The sequence below is a fragment of the Lucilia sericata genome, unplaced genomic scaffold (genome assembly GCF_015586225.1).
Source record: "Lucilia sericata isolate MDLA Ls3-8-SP2 unplaced genomic scaffold, ASM1558622v1 Contig001138F_arrow, whole genome shotgun sequence".
In the NCBI taxonomy this organism is placed as follows: Eukaryota; Metazoa; Arthropoda; class Insecta; order Diptera; family Calliphoridae; genus Lucilia; species Lucilia sericata.
In genome coordinates, this window is record NW_023995109.1 from 3409 (window position 1) to 22500 (window position 19092).

General features: G+C 28.6%; 3 protein-coding genes across 9 annotated transcripts; 2 read left to right on the plus strand and 1 right to left on the minus strand.

Moving 5' to 3' along the window:
* Positions 1-6815: 6815 nt before the first annotated feature.
* LOC119610205 lies at positions 6816-12023 on the minus strand. 7 transcript variants are annotated; one of them, XM_037965334.1, is made up of 2 exons: positions 11797-12023; positions 6816-7486 (listed from the first exon to the last, which is right to left on the minus strand). In XM_037965334.1, exon 2 carries the CDS (start codon positions 7358-7360, stop codon positions 6842-6844), a length of 519 nt encoding a protein of 172 aa, XP_037821262.1. In that variant the 5' UTR covers positions 7361-7486; positions 11797-12023; the 3' UTR covers positions 6816-6841. The 7 variants fall into 7 exon arrangements, with proteins under 7 accessions (XP_037821262.1, XP_037821260.1, XP_037821259.1 ...); XM_037965332.1 differs by having other exon boundaries at positions 6816-7499; XM_037965331.1 differs by having other exon boundaries at positions 6816-7502.
* Positions 12024-13519: 1496 nt separating this feature from the next.
* LOC119610203 (CDP-diacylglycerol--inositol 3-phosphatidyltransferase) lies at positions 13520-16428 on the plus strand. The gene is made up of 5 exons (XM_037965326.1): positions 13520-13835; positions 14139-14273; positions 15770-15923; positions 15995-16155; positions 16239-16428. Exons 1-5 carry the CDS (start codon positions 13784-13786, stop codon positions 16409-16411), a joined length of 675 nt encoding a protein of 224 aa, XP_037821254.1. The 5' UTR covers positions 13520-13783; the 3' UTR covers positions 16412-16428.
* An 817-nt stretch (positions 16429-17245) lies between these two features.
* LOC119610200 (mitochondrial inner membrane protease subunit 1) lies at positions 17246-18269 on the plus strand. The gene is made up of 2 exons (XM_037965322.1): positions 17246-17498; positions 17792-18269. Exons 1-2 carry the CDS (start codon positions 17406-17408, stop codon positions 18227-18229), a joined length of 531 nt encoding a protein of 176 aa, XP_037821250.1. The 5' UTR covers positions 17246-17405; the 3' UTR covers positions 18230-18269.
* The last annotated feature ends 823 nt before the right edge of the window (positions 18270-19092 follow it).

The window sequence follows — 19092 nt, forward strand, 5'->3', positions numbered from 1 at the left end:
TAGTCTAGTCTATAGTCTAGTCTATAGTCATAGTCTATAGTCTAGTCTATAGTCTAGTCTATAGTCTAGTCTATAGTCTAGTCTATAGTCTAAGCTATAGTCTAGCCAATAGTCTAGTCTATAGTCAAGTCTATAGTCTAGTCAATAGTCTAGTCTATAGTCTAGTCTATAGTCTAGTCTATAGTCTAGTCTATAGTCTAGTCTATAGTCTAGTCTATAGTCTAGTCTATATTCTAGTCTATAGTCTAGTCTATAGTCTAGTCTATAGTCTAGTCTATAGTCTAGTCTATAGTCTAGTCTATAGTCTAGTCTATAGTCTAGTCTATAGTCTAGTCTATAGTCTAGTCTATAGTCTAGTCTATAGTCTAGTCTATAGTCTAGTCTGTAGTCTAAGCTATAGTCTAGTCTATAGTCTAGTCTATAGTCTAAGCTATAGTCTAGCCAATAGTCTAGTCTATAGTCTAGTCTATAGTCTAGTCAATAGTCTAGTCTATAGTCTAGTCTATAGTCTAGTCTATAGTCTAGTCTATAGTCTAGTCTATAGTCTAGTCTATAGTCTAGTCTATAGTCTAGTCTATAGTCTAGTCTATAGTCTAGCTATAGTCTAGTCTATAGTCTAGTCTATAGTCTAAGCTATAGTCTAGCCAATAGTCTAGTCTATAGTCTAGTCTATAGTCTAGTCAATAGTCTAGTCTATAGTCTAGTCTATAGTCTAGTCTATAGTCTAGTCTATAGTCTAGTCTATAGTCTAGTCTATAGTCTAGTCTATAGTCTAGTCTATAGTCTAGTCTATAGTCTAGTCTATAGTCTAGTCTATAGTCTACTCTATAGTCTATTCTATATTCTAGTGTATAGTCAAGTCTATAGTCTAGTCTATAGTCTAGTCTATAGTCTAGTCTATAGTCTAGTCTATAGTCTGGTCTATAGTCTAGTCTATAGTCTAGTCTATAGTCTAGTCTATAGTCTAGTCTATAGTCTAGTCTATAGTCTAGTCTATAGTCTAGTCTATAGTCTAGTCTATAGTCTAGTCTATAGTCTAGTCTATAGTCTAGTCTATAGTCTAGTCTATAGTTTAGTCTATAGTCTAGTCTATAGTAGTCTATAGTTCTAGTTCTATAGTCTAGTCTATAGTCTAGTCTATAGTCTAGTCTATAGTCTAGTCTATAGTCTAGTCTATAGTCTAGTCTATAGGGTCTAGTCTATAGTCTAGTCTAAAGTCTAGTCTATATTAAAAATGTATTTAATTAAATTTTATTTTTTTATACCAAATATTTTGAAATTTCTAATAAATAATTTTAAAGCGGAAGTATAAATTATAAACTAATTTAGTTTTGAAATAATTTATCTTCAACATTATGTTTTTATAACTTTATTTTGAACAAAATTTTTAAAACGTGGTTTATTAACGTTTAACATTTGAAAATTTATCAAGTCTAGTGTCTCTTCTTGTGGTTTTTCTGCCAAATAATTTTCTTTCTTATTTTATATAATAACAACAAAATAATCATTAAAAATGGTTCTGCTTTCTTGCTTTTGTTATAGTCAGCTTAATAATTTAAATTTTTCTTCTACAAAACATTTAGTCTAAGCTTAAGACAAGTATTTCTAAGAGAAAACGTTTAGCATTTAGCAAATGTTAAAGAAGAAAATATAAATTATATAGAAATTGTTACTGTAACGAAAAAAACGTAAAACCTTATTATATAAATAATAGATTTTTCTTTCCATTTAGTCTCTTACAAGTACACTTTAAGGTTCACTGTCATTTTTAGAGTTCAAAAGTATATAAAATGAAAAATATTTATTTTTGCTTTAAAAACACCCCTCCCAAACACTCCTTCTCTTAAATTGTTGTTATTTGTTTAACTCTGGCTGTTTTTGTTATCGCAAAAATTTTGTGAAAATAACATTTATCAACATTTAGCACAAAAAAATGTAATTATTATTTATTTTCCAATTTACCGTTATTGGTTTTTGAGAAGAATTGTTCTATAAAGGGGAAGGCAAGCTTTAAAAAACAATAACAATCTTAAATTTTAATATTTCTTTAAGAAAAAGTGAAAATATTTAGTTATTTCCAAAAGAAATCTTAAAACAAACATAACTACTCGTTATATAAGCAAAACCGCTATATTAACCACAATAGTAATATATGGCAACTCCTTAGAATGGGAGAATAAAAACAAAATGTCAGTTGCTTGCCTGCAAAAGGATGCCATCTCTAGTAAGTAAACAAACAGTGTTAACCACTAGTTTTTTAGGCAAAATTTCAATAAAACACGCTTGAGTATAAAATAAAGTTATTTAAGCTTGAATTCGTTAAAAATTGTAAAAATTCCTTTTATTTAAAGAAAAAAATATAGAAATATATAAAATGTCTTGTTAATGTAACAAAAATCATGATAAATTCTAAATTTTTTTTTAAATATTTATAATATAAAATGTAATCAATATGTTTTTATTCTAATTGAAATTTCTACAATTCCTTAATTTTGGCATTTAGTTTTATTTTATTTAATTTTATAAAATTAAAGTAAAGAATTGTTATTATTCTTATTTTTCTTTTAAAAGAAACCATTCTTATCATAATTGTGTTTTTTATGAAAAATATATTATTTCTTATAAAATTAATTACTTTTAATTAAACATCATCATTCTTTATCTCAAAGAAAAACTATTTTTATTTTTATAATAAAATTACTATTTATAAATTATCATTAAACTTTTAATTATTATTTATTAACAATTAAAGATTGTTCAGTATTATGCACACAAGTCTTAACTCTTTAAGAAATTTAAATGTTTAAAGTTCTTTTCTAAAAAAAAAAAAAACTCAAAAAGTGCAGGTGTTTAAGATAACAAATTTGTTGACAAAAAGCAATAATTGATATATGTTAAGTAATATGTTGAAAAAAAAACCAATTCATTTTTCTACAATTTTTGTTTTAACAAGAAAATTTTGACAGATAAGAACAACAAAATAAACAAAATAACAAGTATTATTAATTTGTTTTATATTTTCAATAATGAGATAATGCATGAAAAAAAACCAAAAAATTATATAAAATTTTCAACAAAAAATAAAAATATAAATAAATTTTAATAAGAGAAATGGAAAATTTCCTTAAATTTTAAAAAGAAAAGTGTCCTTGGATTTCTGTAGAACATTTTTAATAACCTCAAGCTTCTATAGAACAGTTTGAGGTTCCTCAAACTTCTATAGAGCAGTTTGAGGTTCCTCAAACTTCTAAAGAATAGTTTGAAGTTCCTCAAACTTCTAAAGAATAGTTTGAAGTTCCTCAAACTTCTAGAGAGCAGTTTGAGGTTCCTCAAACTTCTATAGAGCAGTCTAAGGTTCCCCAAACTCCTTTAGAGCAGTCTAGGGTTCCTCATATTTCTTTAGAGCAGTCTGAAGTTCCTCAAACTTCTTTAGAATAGTTTAATGTTTCTCAAACTTCTTTAGAACCTCAAACTTCTTTAGAATACTCAGACTTCTTTAGAATAGTTTGAGGTTCTTCAATTTTCAAAAATCAGTTTGAGCTTCTTCAAACTTCTATACAACAGTTAAAGTTCCTCAAACTTCTATAGAACAGTTTATAACTTCTCAAACTTTTATATAACACTTTCGAGCATCCTTAAACTTCAATAAGACAGTTTTAAACAGTTTTCCTACAATTTCCCCTTTTAAATCGTTAAAACTTAAATACTAAGAAAAATTAAAATTTTATATAAAAAATTAACAATTTATGGTTTAATCACTTTGAAAATTTTACATTATTAATCAATGGCTAAACAAATGAAGTCTTAACAAACACAAAGCGAAATAATCCACTTTAAAACATAATTATTTAATCTCTTTGAAAGTCATTTTAAGGAAAGAAAACCTGAACAAAGCAAACTACATATTATTTAAACATTTAGCCTAGAGTTTACTTTTTTTCCATACATAATTATTTCTATTTATTATACAAGACATTATTTTCCAAATAGTTAACATAATTCCTTTTACATTTTTAATAAACTAACATGCATTTTTCAACAGTTTGTAGTTCAAATAACAATAACAAAGAGTAAAGGAAAAAAAAAAATGGCAAAATAAACTTGTCATATCTACATAACTGGATTTTAGTTTAGTTTTTTTTTTTTTAAAATAAAGTTTAAAGTCATAATTATAGTTAATTGCATTTTTCCAAAGAAATAACGAACAAAATCTGCAAAAGAAAAAGCAATAGAGGAAAACAAACTGCAGAGTGGTAAGAAATGGGGGTTTTTATAAAGAAAAGTATAATAAATTACCAAGAAAGTAAGAAAATCCTATAAAATCTCTTGTTTTATATAACAAAACTAAAAACGCTACATTAGCAAGTAAAAGTTTATTATGACAACTCTTTATAGAGAGAGTGGAAAAACAAAATGTCACTGCTTGCCTGCAAAAGGATGCCATATAGAAGTAAGTAAACAATGAAGGTGTTTTGCCGGAAAAAGGCGTAAAAAAGTGACTAGAGGTAAAATAACGTTATTTTGGCTTAAATTGATTAAAATTTATCAAAATACTTTAATTATTTAAGTAAAAATCTATAAAATAATAAAAAAATCTAAATAATAACTAAATTTATGATAATTTCATGTAAATATTTCTTGTTATTTTCATTAAACAACAAAAATTTCCTTTTACAATTCACCATAAGATGTTAACATTTCCCCAGTGAAAATAGCAAACCCCTACATTTGTATTTTATTCAATTTTACAGGATATTTGCTAAATAATTTAGTTTGTTTTTCTTATTCGCTCAATAAACAACCAAATCAAAATAAACTAAATTGAAATATTGGAAATGTTTGTAAACTGCAAAAATAAACAACAACAAAACATGTATGGAAATGAAACTGTCTAAGATCAACACTAATTGAATTTGCAGCAAACATCAACATTGATGGACGACCAAAAATATAACAACCATTTCAAAACAGTGGGTTCAAACAGCAATACATCAGAAAAACATAAATATTTAAACAAATTTTTCAAATAATTCTGAAATGTTTACTTTTTCAACAAAAAAAAAATACTTTCAAAAATATTTCAAAAAATTTAAAATTTTAATAAAAGTCTCTAGTCATCCCACTGTTTTTCCATCCTGCACACTGCATTTAAGCTTGAAATATTTTCGTATTTGCCACACAAAATAAATATATGAACATACATATATATACATACATATGTATATATTTTGAAGTATGATTAGTTAACGAACAAAATGTATTGAACTGCCAACTAAATAATGGTTGTATACTTCATATACATATAGATAAATAAATATATAGTATGTGCCAGTACATACATTTTTAGTTAAAAATGTATTTATGTTTTGATTTGCAAGACCAGTCAACAGATATGAGGTGTTAGGACAAAAACAACTTAAAAACATGAAAGAGCTTAAGGTTCCTACAATTTCTAGAGAAAAATCGGAAGCTCTTTAAACTTCTACAGAAGATTTTAAGGTTCCTCTAACCTCTACAGAAAGCTTTGAGGTTCACCCAACTTTTATAGAACCTTTTGAGATTCCTCCAACGTTTAGAATAGTTAAAGATTCCCTAAAGTTCTATAGAAGTATTTGAAATTTCATATATAGATAAGTTTGAGTTTCCTTAAACTTCTATATATTGAGATCACTTAAACTTTTCTGTAACAGTTTGTGTATCCCTAAACTTCTGCAGAAAAGTTTGAGATTCTCTAAATATCTATAGAAGAGTTTGCAGTTTCCCAAACTTCTATAGAAATGTCTGAGGTTTCTTAAACTTCCGCAAAAGATTTTAAGGTTCCCCCAACATCCATAGAAGAGTTAAAGGTTACATAAACTTCTGTATAACAGTTTAAGGTTCTGCGAAAGTCTATAGAAGATTTTGAGGTTCTACTAATGTCTATAGAAGATTTTAAGGTTCCCCCAATGTCTATAGAAGAGTTTGAGGTTCGTTCAAATTCATTATACAAGTTTGAGATTCCTCCACCTTCCATGGAAGAATTTAAGTTTCTTAAAACATCTATGGAATAACCCAAACTGAACTATAGGCTAGTTTGTAGTCTGGACTATAGAATAGGTTGCAGTCTGTACAATAGATTAGTCTATATAATCTAAAAGTTTAGTCTATAGTCCGGAATAAAGTGTAGTCTGGACTATAGTTTAGAATATAATGTGGTCTATAGTTTAGTCTATAGTCTGAACTACAGTTATAATTTGGACGATAGTTTAGTCAATGGCCTGGACTATAGTTTTGGCAATAGTCTGGACTATAGTTTATTATACTTATAGTCTAAACTATATTTTATTCTATAGTCTGGACTACAGTCTGAACTTCAGTCTTGTCTATAGTCTGTGCAATAGTTTGTTCTATAGTCTGGATTATAGTTCAGTATATAGTTTGGACTATAGTTTAGTCTACAGTTTGGACTATTGTTTAATCTATAGTCTGGACTATAGCTTAGTCAATGCTCTGTGCTATTGTTTAGTCAATGATCTGGACTATAGTTTTGGCTATAGTTTAGTCTATAGTATAGAGTACAGTTTATTCTATAATCTGGTTTATAACTTGGACTTTAGCCTAGAGTCTAGTCTATATTCTGGTATATAGTCTAGTTTATAGTATTGACTCTAATGCGCTCTTCAGTCTAAACTATCTTTAATATTTTCCTGTTTTTTTATACAAAAAACTCCAATTTTCGAAATCTCCTATATTTTTTAAAACAAAACTCTTCGTTTGTTGATTAGAAAACCAAACAACTATTGTTTTTAAAAAAACTTTTTTTTCTGCTAACTACTAAAGTTGTTGGTTAGCTGTTTTACCACTACTCACCTGATGCAAGTTGGTCAATATTAGTATTACTACCGGCTAATGAACGCACAGATGATGAAGATATAGAGTTTTTTAAACCGCCAAGAGCCAGAGCCAATGTTGTTGGCGATGTTGATGACAAGGCTGTTGGTGATGGTGATGAAGCACTTATTGTACGTTGTACATTTTGTTTACGTCTTTGTATGAGGTCACGTTTCCATTGTGGCATCTCGGGTAGAAATGATGTTGAAGTTGATGGCGATAAACTGCCAGCTAAACTAAGAGCAGGTGATAGATTACTACTTGGTGTAGTAATGGAATGTTGTTGTTGCTGTTGTAGTTGTTGTGGTGGTGTTTTTTCGATTATTAAATTAGAGGGACGTTCTGGTGTTGTCATAATGTCATTGCCTGAAGATGCGGCGGCATTAATACTTGACGATGAATCATTTAAATGTGGTGGTGTTAAAGGATTTGTTAGATTTAAGGTTTCATTAACACCTTTAGTATCTAAAGTTAAAGGTAAAGCAGCCATGGCTCTTGTTGGCTTTTTTATTTTTTTTTTTAATTAATTAAAATTTTAGCTTTTTGTTTTTCTAGCATTTGTTTTAAATTTTATTTAGAGTATATTTTTTTTTCTTAAAAATTTTCTTTAATTTTTCTGTAAGAAATTTCTGCTGAGTTTAAGAAAAAAAGTAGAATTTTATATGCTTTTTTTATCAGTTATATTTTTTCACACACACCTCTAACGTTAACGAATGCCAAACGCGCACTGGCTGAGGTGTTTAACAGCAAATAATACGATACTGGGGCTGTTATGTGTTGTGTTATCGGCACAAGCAATATTGTAGCTCCACAGGGATGGGAAATTATAGATTTCGGAAGAAAATAATGCAGCAATCTAGTGAGAAACATGTTCTATTATTCTTTTCATTGGAAACTTTGTAATTTTACAAATTTTTGTCTATATATCAATTTGATATCAAATTTTTCTTTAATTTTGTTTAATTTTATTTATTTTTGTTTAAATATTTAATTAATTTATTATTTTTTCTATAGTCTGTCTCAATTTGTCTTTAATTTATTAAATTCAAAATATCATAAATATCAAAATATTATAAATATCGAATAACAATACACTTGCTGTCATTTATTTTTGTTTCCTTAATTACAATATTGCTAAACTTTCCATCCCTGTTAAGTGAGTACGAAAAAGATTGCAAGTATGTGCTGTCAGTCAAAACTGTTGTTGTTATTATTAACATTGCTGCTTCTGCTTCTTGTTTTGTACTCTTCGTTTATAGCAGCAAGAAGTAGCAACAATAATAACAACTACAAAACCAATGGAAATGAGTAGGGATTTTCATTCATGCGAATATTTTTCTTAAGTTTTTTGTTTTTATTTTGTTCACAAAACAAAAAAAAAAACAATTTTCTTCTAGCTATAAAATTGTTGTTGTTTGTTGGAATGGGTGGTAAATTTTCTGCTGCTGCAAGTGCAGTCTGAGAGTTTTTTATTGCCGATGTTTTGGGAAAAACTAAATAGAAAAATAACAAAAACTGGGAGAAAGGTTCAAAAGTTTAAATTTTTGTTGTTTTTATAATGTATTTCGTTTATTTCTATGTTTTTCTCGGTGTTCTTTTTTGGTTAATTGGATTTACTAGTGTTTTTTCTCTACAATTCAAATAATTCCTTACTACTTTTCTTGTTTAACATAACACATTTTTTTGCTGCTAGTTTTTTGTATCGATTTTCTTTAAAATTAAATAATATTTTAAAATTAACACCTAACAGAAGTCTGCCTTGTTTTTGGCGGCCCCTTCTACCTCGCTCTTTAGCAAATTATGAACCCATAGCGGTAAATTTGTTTTGTTTACCCCTCAAATAAACTAGTGCAGTGAGTAGGAAAATCGATAACAATCTGGCAAAATAAAAGAGATGACACTTTCTAAATTTGTACAATTAGAATTATATTTTCAGACAAAGCTACCTTTGAGGATTTCTTAAAATACTTTAGAAAAATTACTGAAACTTCTTGACGAGAATTTGAAGTTTCCCCAACTTCTTTAGGACAGTACTAGAACAGAATATAACTAGAAATACAACATAACTTGAAAAGAACTAGAACAGAACTTGAACAGAACTGGAACAGAACTAGAACAGTACTAGAACAGAACTAGAACAGAACTAGAACAGAACAGAACTAGAACAGAACTAGAACAGAACTAGAACAGAACTAGAACAACTAGAACAGAAACTAGAACAAAACTAGAACAGAACTAGAACAGAACTAGAACAGAACTAGAACAGAACAGAACTAGAACAGAACTAGAACAGAACTAGAACAGAACTAGAACAGAACTAGAACAGAACTAGAACAGAACTAGAACAGAACTAGAACAGAACTAGAACAGAACTAGAACAGAACTAGAACAGAACTAGAACAGAACTAGAACAGAACTAAAACAGAACTAGAACAAAACTAGAACAAAACTAGAACAGAACTAGAACAGAACTAGAACAGAACTAGAACAGAACTAGAACAGAACTAGAACAGAACTAGAACAGAACTAGAACAGAACTAGAACAGAACTAGAACAGAACTAGAACAGAACTAGAACAGAACTAGAACAGAACTAGAACAGAACTAGAACAGAACTAGAACAGAACTAGAACAGAACTAGAACAGAACTAGAACAGAACTAGAACAGAACTAGAACAACTAGAACAGAACTAGAACAGAACTTAAATTCCTAAAACTACCTCAGAAAACCTATAGGTTTTACAGTTTCGATATTTCTTAAAAGAATAGGTTATTCCTCAAGTTTCTGTAGAAGATTTAAAGAATTTTTCAGGCAGAAAACATTTCAATAATGTAATTTTTAATTTGTTGCCATCTGGCAGCCTTATAAATGAACAGTAATTTTTCGAAAGGAGCTGCCAGATGTTTGTGTTTTTAATGATTTCGTGTAAACAAAAATTCGCTACTAAATAATTTTAAATATTTTTCAAAAACAAAATAACAATGAATCTCAATATTAAAGCGATTTTTCACTGTAACGTGATAAAAAAATAATAAAATATTCTTCGAATTTCTAATATTTTTATTTTAAAAATAATTTAACATTTTCTTCAAAAATTCTTATTGGTTGTTAAATTAAGTTAAAAATTTTGAATATTTTAAAGCTGTTTTTTTAAAGTATCATATTTCTCTAAAGGTTTTTCGTTATGTATTTTTCAAACCACACTCACACATGTTTTATGGTTTTTGTTGTCATCATTTGTTGTTATTTGTTGCAATAAACCACATACTCTTTTAAACAAGTGTCGTAGATCCCTAGATGTTTTTTACTTATTTTTGTTAGTGTCTATTGATATAGTATAGACCTCATTTAGAAGTAGTTGGTTGGTTGGTGTCATTGTATTTTATTTTTTATATAAAAAAAGATTTATATTTGAGAGGTGAAAATAAAAAAGAGTTAAAAATGTGATAAAAAATATATATGTAATAGAAAATAGGACGAAAAACTGTAACAAAAGTTCATAAAGGAGATAAAGCAAATTTTTATAATAGAAAAAGGTTAAAAAAAATTTAAAAATTACATAAATTTAATAAAGATTGTCAAATTCACATAAAAGATTTAAATTTTTTAATAATTTTTATTATTTTTATTTAAATATTTTTTCTAATAAAACTAATATTTCAGTTAATTTTTTTTTAATTCTTTTTTTTTTCAAAAAAATTTAAAGATTTTTTACTTAATTTCTTCTCAATCTTATAAATTTTACAAATTTTATACAATTTGACTTATTTTGTTAGCTAATTTAACAAACAAAATACTTTAAAATCTACCACTAATAACATTATTATAAAACAACCATCTGGCAGCCTTATTTTATTAAAGATTTTGTAAACAAACCAACATGGCAAACGCTTTCTTATAAATTTTAAGATTTTTCTCTTAATTTTTGTTTTAAATCTTATAATTTATTATACATTTTCTAATAATTTTTATACATTTTATATTTTTGAACTTATTTAATTTAAATTATTGTTTTTTATAACAAAAATCAACCACTGTTAACATTTGTTTAAACAAATCATCTGGCAGCCTTATTTTATTATCGATTTTGTAAACAAACCAACATGGCAGCCTCTTGCTTGTTGTACACAGAGCAAAAAGAAAAAAGAGCGCAAAGAAGCATTTGAAAAGAAACAAGTAAACAAAACAAGAAAAACCCAAATATAAACAAAAATTTAAACTACACAAACAACAACAACAATAATAAAGCAGAATAAGCAAAATATATGAAAAAATAATTAAACAAAATAATAACAAAAAACAATAAGAAAATTAAAGCAGAATAAGAAAGGATAGAGAAAGTAACTGCAATAAAATATAACTTAAAATAAAGTTAAAGAGCAAAACGGCTGTTTAGAGAGGGCGTCATTTGCAGTTTGTAGGGATAATTTTTTTTCAACTCTCTGGATGCTTTAGAAAAAGTGGGTGGTTTTTGGGAGTTTTTATATAGGTATATGAATATTTTTTTAAATAAAGTCTTTGTGTCTAAGCTTATGGTTGCTAAGTAAAATTATATGTATGAGCGAAATCGAAAATAAGGGATAGATAGTAAAATAAGCAAAAATTTAGAGTTAAAATAAAACAAACACTCACATACATACACAACACACATACACTCAGGCCAAGAGGAACACGGTGGCTGCAAAAACTCACAAAAAAGAAAAAGAAAGAATTGCAGACTCCAGACGCTTTCAATTAAGTTGTGTATTTAGGCAAATATACATATAATTTTTTTCACTTTTTCTTTAATTTTTTTTATAAAACTTGTAATTAAATTATTATTTTCTTTCTTTTTTATCTAAATAAACAAAACTATCTTTATCAAGATTACTATTTATGATCACTGTTCTTTATTTAATTTTGTTGTTGCATTTTTTTGGAATTCACCTGTTTTTTATTATTTTCTTTATTATAAATAAAATTTTTTATCTTTTATTATCCTCGAATAACAATTCTTCATTCAGAACTATTTTCACTTCAACTTTTAACACTTTTTTTGTATTTTTCCAATTTTATTTCAATTTAAACGCGCGTTGTATATAAAAAATCTTATTTCAGCTTTTTTGGGGAAAATTCTTGTGTATTTTTGTTGTTTTTCCAGTAGATACCTACGCCGACAAACATTAACGACGGCGGCGGCTGCCATAAAACATTTTGGAGGCGTCTTTAAATCAACTATAAGCCGGCTAAGTTTTCAGCAGTGTTTTTAAAAATTTCAACGATATTATATAAAAATGGAATCCGAATGTTAAAAAGTGGAATATGAAAAGCAATTATTTTAAAAAATAGTAACTTAATACAACTCATTATAAAAACACAATATTCTGCTATGTCAAATGTAGGTAAAATCATTGTTGATATATATGTTTACCATATTTTTGTATATAAAACTCAAACACTTAGTTTTTTTAGACACTAGGTATAAGAAATTTCGATATTTTTTGAAGAACTTACCGTCTGAAATATGCGTGTTCAAAAATATAGAATAATAAAACATACCTTTGATATATTCTTAATGCAAAATATTCCCCAGCGCCGGCTTTGAAATTTCTTTCGGCGGTTAGGCGTAGTCAGCTTTAAGCCAAACCGGCTCAGATTTCTATGTTCCACTTGGCTTGTTTATTTTTGGCGTTTATTGCCAGACTGTTTTTGTCTGCAATTTTAAGGGTTGAAAGAAATCCCACTCAAAAAATACAACTTTGTATAGTTTTCGAGCATTTCATTCTAGCAGCAGTATAGTCAATTTAAAAAATTTAAAAACTGTTAATTTAAATATTTGATAGATTTATAAAATATATAAAAAAATGTGTAAAATATATTGTATTTAATTATATTATACAATTTGTATTAAATTAAATTGTATTTTAGCAGAAAATCAGCTTTAAAAATGGTATTTTGCTATTGTTTTAAATTATACGGCAGCCTTATATACATCATTTGATTAATGTGAACAGTGTTGCTAGTTAAAACTTAGTTTGTTTTATTCATTATTCCTAATTTATATAAAATTTCTTTATTAAATTTGTATTTTTTCAACATTTCTACAAATTTAAAATAAATTTGTAAAAAGAACGATAAAAATCGCTTATTTTTCGATTTATTACACACAAGCGTTTTTCCCTGGTAAGCAGCGTTTATATTTTTCATTACCCTTGGCAATACTGTTATTCTTTTGACTTTAGTCCAAAGTAAATTAATAAAGTAGCGACACGAGTTGTTGTACAACAAACGTCTACAAAAACCACAGGCAATTTGTTTTTGTTCGAAATACTCACTTGTCAAAATTTGTTTACAAAAATGAACCAATAATTAATGGAAAATATGGCATTATTGTTGTACCTTCCAAAAATATGTTGTTATTTATATTAAAAGTCACAGAGTTTTCTTTATTTTTTAAAAATTAGAACATTTTTAAAAATATTATACACTTAAAATACACTTTTTCACATTAAATACAACAAATTACTCAGAAATTTGTACAAAAGCAAGCGTTAAAATGAAAACAAATATGGCAACATAAACATTTTTGACAAGTAAGTCCACAAATAGCAAGTTTAAAAAAAATAGTCAGCTGTTCAAATGAGTCTACTTTATAAATTTACTTTGCTTTAGTCTCTCTCTAGAATTTTAACTGTCAGGTGGTGTTGTTGTTGCTATACAAAAGAGCAAAAAAATCTTAATAAAGAATAAAAATATTTGCGTATATAGAAAAATTAAAAAATTTAGTTACAAAAGGAAATTAAAGCAAATTGTTTTAAAGAAAATTTGCGGAAAATATTAAAAACAACACAAATAAAAGTTAATTTAATGAAAATTATTTATTAAAATTGAAAAAAAAAAACACCGGTTATTTGCTTATAGTGTGCTGGTAAAAATGGCCATAGCTCAACATGATAATATATTTCTTTTCATACCAAATATAATAGGTGAGTAATTAAATAAATATTAACAAATCAACAAATAAAACCACAAATTGTTATTGTTTTACTGAGGCCAACATATGGAAAAACTCTAACAGTTTGAAGGTTTATGGAGGTGATGCGAAAAAAAATGTTTATAATGGCAAAGTTTACTAATTAAATTAGTATTTGAGCATTGGAGGGGGTGGGTTTGTTTGTATACCTACAATTTTTTAAGTATTCTTTAAGTTTAAATGCTATTGATTTTGATGACGGCAAAATTTTCTTCTTATATATTGATTTATGTTGGTTATTTGTTTGTATTTTTAGGTTATTGCCGCATTGTTTTGGCTTTAATAGCATTTTGGTTTATGTCCACTAATTATTTAGTGGCCGGTTGGTGTTATGCAATAAGCGCATTATTAGATGCAGTGGACGGACATGCTGCCCGAGCCTTTAATCAGAGTAAGTAGTTTGGTAATTAAACCTCTCTTATCGGCTACAGGTAATCAAACAAAGCAGATGTAGAGTGTTAAATTAAAAGCCTATCGGTTGATTTTAATGTTGCTTACTTTTAAAATAATCTTTGTGTTTAAAACATAAAGTTTATTAGCTATAGGTTTATGAGTTTGATATTTTTTCCAAGTACCTAGGTATATAATATACAATTGTGTATACTTAAAGTGCATAAAGCAATAAATGATAATAGCGCCGGTGTGTTAACTAAACTTTAAACAGCTTATTCGTGTGTACATATACTGTAAAACTATCCAACTATCACGTCATTACTAGTTATCTATAGAACAATTCTAGAAATTTTAACAAAGAAAATTAACTTAACGCTCTGAAAAACAAAATCTATACCGTATATAGCAACAAAGTTTAATGAAAACTATGTTTTATTAAATGGTTAATGTTTCTTTATAATTTTCCATAGTATTACTAAACTTGTAAAATATTTCAAGAAAATTATAAAGTTTTGTTGAATTATATAAATTTGCATAAAATTTTTAATTATTTTCTTTATTTCTTTTCCATGGTTTCAATTATTCCTCTGCAGTTGTTTAACTAATTTTCTTTTAAACTTTTTTGTAAAATTATTCAATTTCTTTGCAATTTGTAGTTAATTTCTTTGAATCTTCTTAATTTTATTTATTTTTTCTTTAAATTTATTGAAATTTTATATAATTGTTGCTAAATTTTCCAATATCATTGCAATTAATTACAAATTTGTTGCAATTTGTTTACATTTTCCAATTTGTTTTTGTTTTCATTGACGTCATTCCTGTATGTGTTTATTTTTGTTTTGCTCATTCATTGTTGTTTATTTTCTTTCACGTTGTTGTTTCGTTTAACTGTTTCTTAGTATATATTTTGTTATTGTTTTAATTTATACTAATCAAACAAGTGCATAGACAAATTTGTTTGTTTGTTTGTTTGCAATACTTATTTGCATATGTTTGTATGTATTCTATAAACTCTTTCTAATTGACAATGCAATTTTATGATTACTCTCTCTTTGTTTTGGTAACATGCAATTTGCCTTAACAGGGTGTTTCATATATTTCTTAGAAATGTAAATTTTGAGGAAAATTTATTTCTTTTTGTAAAATTTTACATTATTTTGGCCCAAAATATAAACAATTTTGTGATATATATACATATATTTATAATATTGTTTATATTTATATTATTCGTTTTTATTTACTTTTAATCTTTTTTGATTTTCTCTGCGTTCAAACAATATGATGCATTTGTATTGCTCTCATTATTGTGTTTACATTTTGAAATAAATGCATGCTAACAGGTTGTTTCAAATAAATTATAAAATACAAAAATAATAGATGGAAAGAATGAAATCTATAAAAAAGTTATGAAAACTTAGAATTTTCTTAAATAAACATATATAAATATTTAAAATTTGTATTTTTATCATATTCTTTGTATTATTTTCCTTACAGGCACCCGTTTCGGTGCTATGCTGGATCAGTTAACCGATCGTTGTGGTACCATGGGTCTTTTGGTAACCTTAAGTTATTTCTATCCCTCCTATATGTTTTGGTTCCAACTATCAATGGCCATAGATATAGCCTGTCACTGGCTGTATATGCAAACGTAAGTAAAAACGAAAAATTATTAAAATGATATAAATTTTCCATATTCCTATTTCATCTTATTAAAAACAGAAGCGTTGTTGTGGGCAAAACATCACACAAAGCCACCGATTTAAGTGAAAACATAGTAATGCGCTTGTATTATCAAAAGGATGTCTTAACATTTATGTGCTGTGTCAATGAAGCATTTTATATAAGTCTTTATGTCTTGCATTTTACCACGGGACCCATAAGTAAGTATATTTTTCCATATTCAGTCAAATTTTTCTTTTATATAATTGATTTTCGTTTTTTTTTTTTCGATTTTTTATTACAGTTTTTGGTGTTTCTTTGTTTAAAATGGCTGCATTTGTTACCGCTCCCTTTGCTTTATTGAAATCCTTGATCAGCTGCATGCATGCCTATGTGGCCAGCATTGATTTGGCCAATGTAGACAAGCGTGAACGTTTGGAAAAAATGGCCAAAGAGGCTAGCAAACGTTCGGAATAAGTTAAATCCGAAAAAAAGAAAACAATTTCCTTTTATTTAGCTAAGTAAGCTTAATCTAAATGTAAACAAACAAGAATGCAAAGGTTTAAAACAAAACCTTTAAATCTTAAAATAATTCCAGTGTAATTTATAAAATATTTAAATGAAAACATGAAATTCTATATTATATACTTTTTCTATAACTATTTATTATTATTTTTTTGTTAATTTACAAATTATATTTTGTAGTTTTTTTTTATTATTATTTAATTTATTTTTTATTATTATTAAACATAATTTTACTTTAAATTAATTAAAAGTAGTAGAAACAAAATTTGTATTTTTTCTAATTTTCATATAAAAAAATTTAAAATTGTCTAGTCTTGTAGCTAAGAAGGAGTATCGTGCGACAGAAAATTAAGTATTGTGTGAAATATTGTTAACACAACAAAATTATTTTAATATAATTTAAAAATATACGAAAATTAAGCATTTTAAACCAGAGAAATATATATTAAAATAACAAATAAATGTCTAAAAATTATAAAACTAAACCACTATTATCATTGTTTTATTATATATATTAAAATTTCTTAAAAAAAGTTTAAATTCTTATGAAAAAAAACTTCGAAATAAAGTAACGTCTAAGTAACGTTTTGTTTAATATATGACTCATAAGCATATGTTTGTATTAAAAATAACGGTTTTATATGTTTTTTGCTTACATTAACCACTCTGTTTACTAAACTACCACACTAAACATATACTGTTGCTTTTATATACAAAACCTACACTGAACGCACCCTATGATATCTTTCCCTTGACAGCTTATCAAAAACAGCTGTTTTTGTTTTCATTTTTTCTAATCTTTTGGCAAATTTTCATTGGTTTCATTGTATTATAACATTTTCTTGCAAAATCAACTAAAAAATAGCAAATATCTTAATAAATTTAAATTATTTATATAAAAAAAAGTTTTTTGTAATCGAGAGTATAAAAATAAGTTTAAAAAGTCATGCTTTCTCACTTAAAAGATATATTAAAATATAGCATACAATATGCCTGTGTAACCCACTGTTTTTTTGAATACATTGGTGATTTTGTGGTGGTAAATATAATTTTTAAGAAACTTTACTTAAAAACAAAGAAAATTTATTTGAATTTTATATAAATTTATCAATTTCTTAACAAAAATCTTGGTTTTTATTTGAACAAGTAAATATTGTAGTAAAATTGCCAAAAAGAGTAGTAAGGGAGTGTGCTTGTTTACAATTGTTGCCGCAACCACAAGCGACAAGTAAAAATTTAAAAGAAAGGCGGAAAATAGGTTTTAATAATAGTTTTGACAGTTTTTACAGATGTCACTTTTAATTTGTATTAATTAAATGTTTCTCTTTCCAGTGCAGTGGCCCCTCTATGGAACCCACACTTTTCTCCAACAATATTCTACTCACCGAAAGGATATCAACACGTTTTCATAAACCCAATCGTGGTGATATCATCATAGCTGTTTCGCCCACCAATCCCGAGCAATATATATGTAAACGAGTGGTGGGTTTGCCGGGTGATAAAGTTATCTTAGAACAGCCACCACCACCGCCACCAACAGATCTTCATGGCTTAACAAATGATGGTGGTAAAGTGAAAACTACTGCCTCTACTACGTCCAGCACCTCCGTCATAACAGAAGATTATGTTCCGCGAGGTTTTGTTTGGATCGAGGGAGATAATCAGAAAAATAGTTCAGATTCTAGATATTACGGTCCAATACCTTTGGGTTTGATAAAGAGTAGAGCGGTGTGCAGAATATGGCCGTTAAATGAAATGAAATTGTTATGAAAAATAGAGAGAGAAATACAAAGGAGGGTAATTTAAAAAAAAAAAAAAAAGAAGGAGGGTTGAAAAGTGGTTCAAACAAGAGTAAAAAGAAACAAAAAGTTCAAAAAAGAGGGAGAAACAGAAGCGGGAAAAAGAGAGAGCAGGGAGGAGCAACGAACAGATGAGCGAGCGAGCGAGCGAGGAGCGCGCGAGCGAGAGCGAGCGAGCGAGCGAGCGAGCGAGCGAGCGAGCGAGCGAGCGAGCGAGCGAGCGAGCGAGCGAGCGAGCGAGCGAGAGAGCGAGGAGCGAGCGAGCGAGCGAGCGAGCGAGCGAGCGAGCGAGCGAGCGAGCGAGCGAGCGAGCGACAGAAGGAGCGAGCGAGCGAGCTAGCGAGCGAGCAGCGAGCGAGCGAGCGAGCGAGCTAGCGAGCGAGCGAGCGAGCGAGCGCGAGCGAGCGAGCGAGCGAGCGAGCGAGCGAGCGAGCTAGCGAGCGAGCGAGCGAGCGAGCGAGCGAGCGAGCGAGCGAGCCGCGAGCGACGAGCGAGCGAGCGAGCGAGCGAAGCGAGCGAGCGAGCGAGCGAGCGAGCGAGCGAGCGAGCGAGCGAGCGAGCGAGCGAGCGAAGCGAGCGAGCGAGCGAGCGAGCGCGAGAGAGAGCGAGAGAGCGAGCGAGCGAGCGAGCGAGCGAGCGAGCGAGCGAGCGAGCGAGCGAGAGAGCGAGCAGCGAGCGAGCGAGCGAGCGAGAGCGAGCGAGCGAGCGAGGAGCTAGCGAGCGAGCGAGCGAGCGAGCGAGCGAGCGAGCGAGCGAGCGAGAGAGCGATAGAGCGAGCTAGCGAGCTAGCGAGCGATCGAGCGAGAGAGCGAGCGAGCGATCTATCTATCTATC

What these genes read in the sequence shown, in the direction of transcription:
- LOC119610205 (XM_037965334.1), bottom strand. Translation starts at nt 7,360, where the DNA reads ATGGCTGCTTTACCTTTAACTTTAGATACTAAAGGTGTTAATGAAACC.
- LOC119610203 (XM_037965326.1), top strand. Translation starts at nt 13,784, where the DNA reads ATGGCCATAGCTCAACATGATAATATATTTCTTTTCATACCAAATATA. An exon ending in TGCCCGAGCCTTTAATCAGA is followed by an intron (nt 14,274 to 15,769) that starts GTAAGTAGTTTG and finishes TTTTCCTTACAG; the next exon opens with GCACCCGTTTCGGTGCTATG. An exon ending in CACTGGCTGTATATGCAAAC is followed by an intron (nt 15,924 to 15,994) that starts GTAAGTAAAAAC and finishes TATTAAAAACAG; the next exon opens with AAGCGTTGTTGTGGGCAAAA.
- LOC119610200 (XM_037965322.1), top strand. Translation starts at nt 17,406, where the DNA reads ATGCTTTCTCACTTAAAAGATATATTAAAATATAGCATACAATATGCC. An exon ending in ACATTGGTGATTTTGTGGTG is followed by an intron (nt 17,499 to 17,791) that starts GTAAATATAATT and finishes TTCTCTTTCCAG; the next exon opens with TGCAGTGGCCCCTCTATGGA.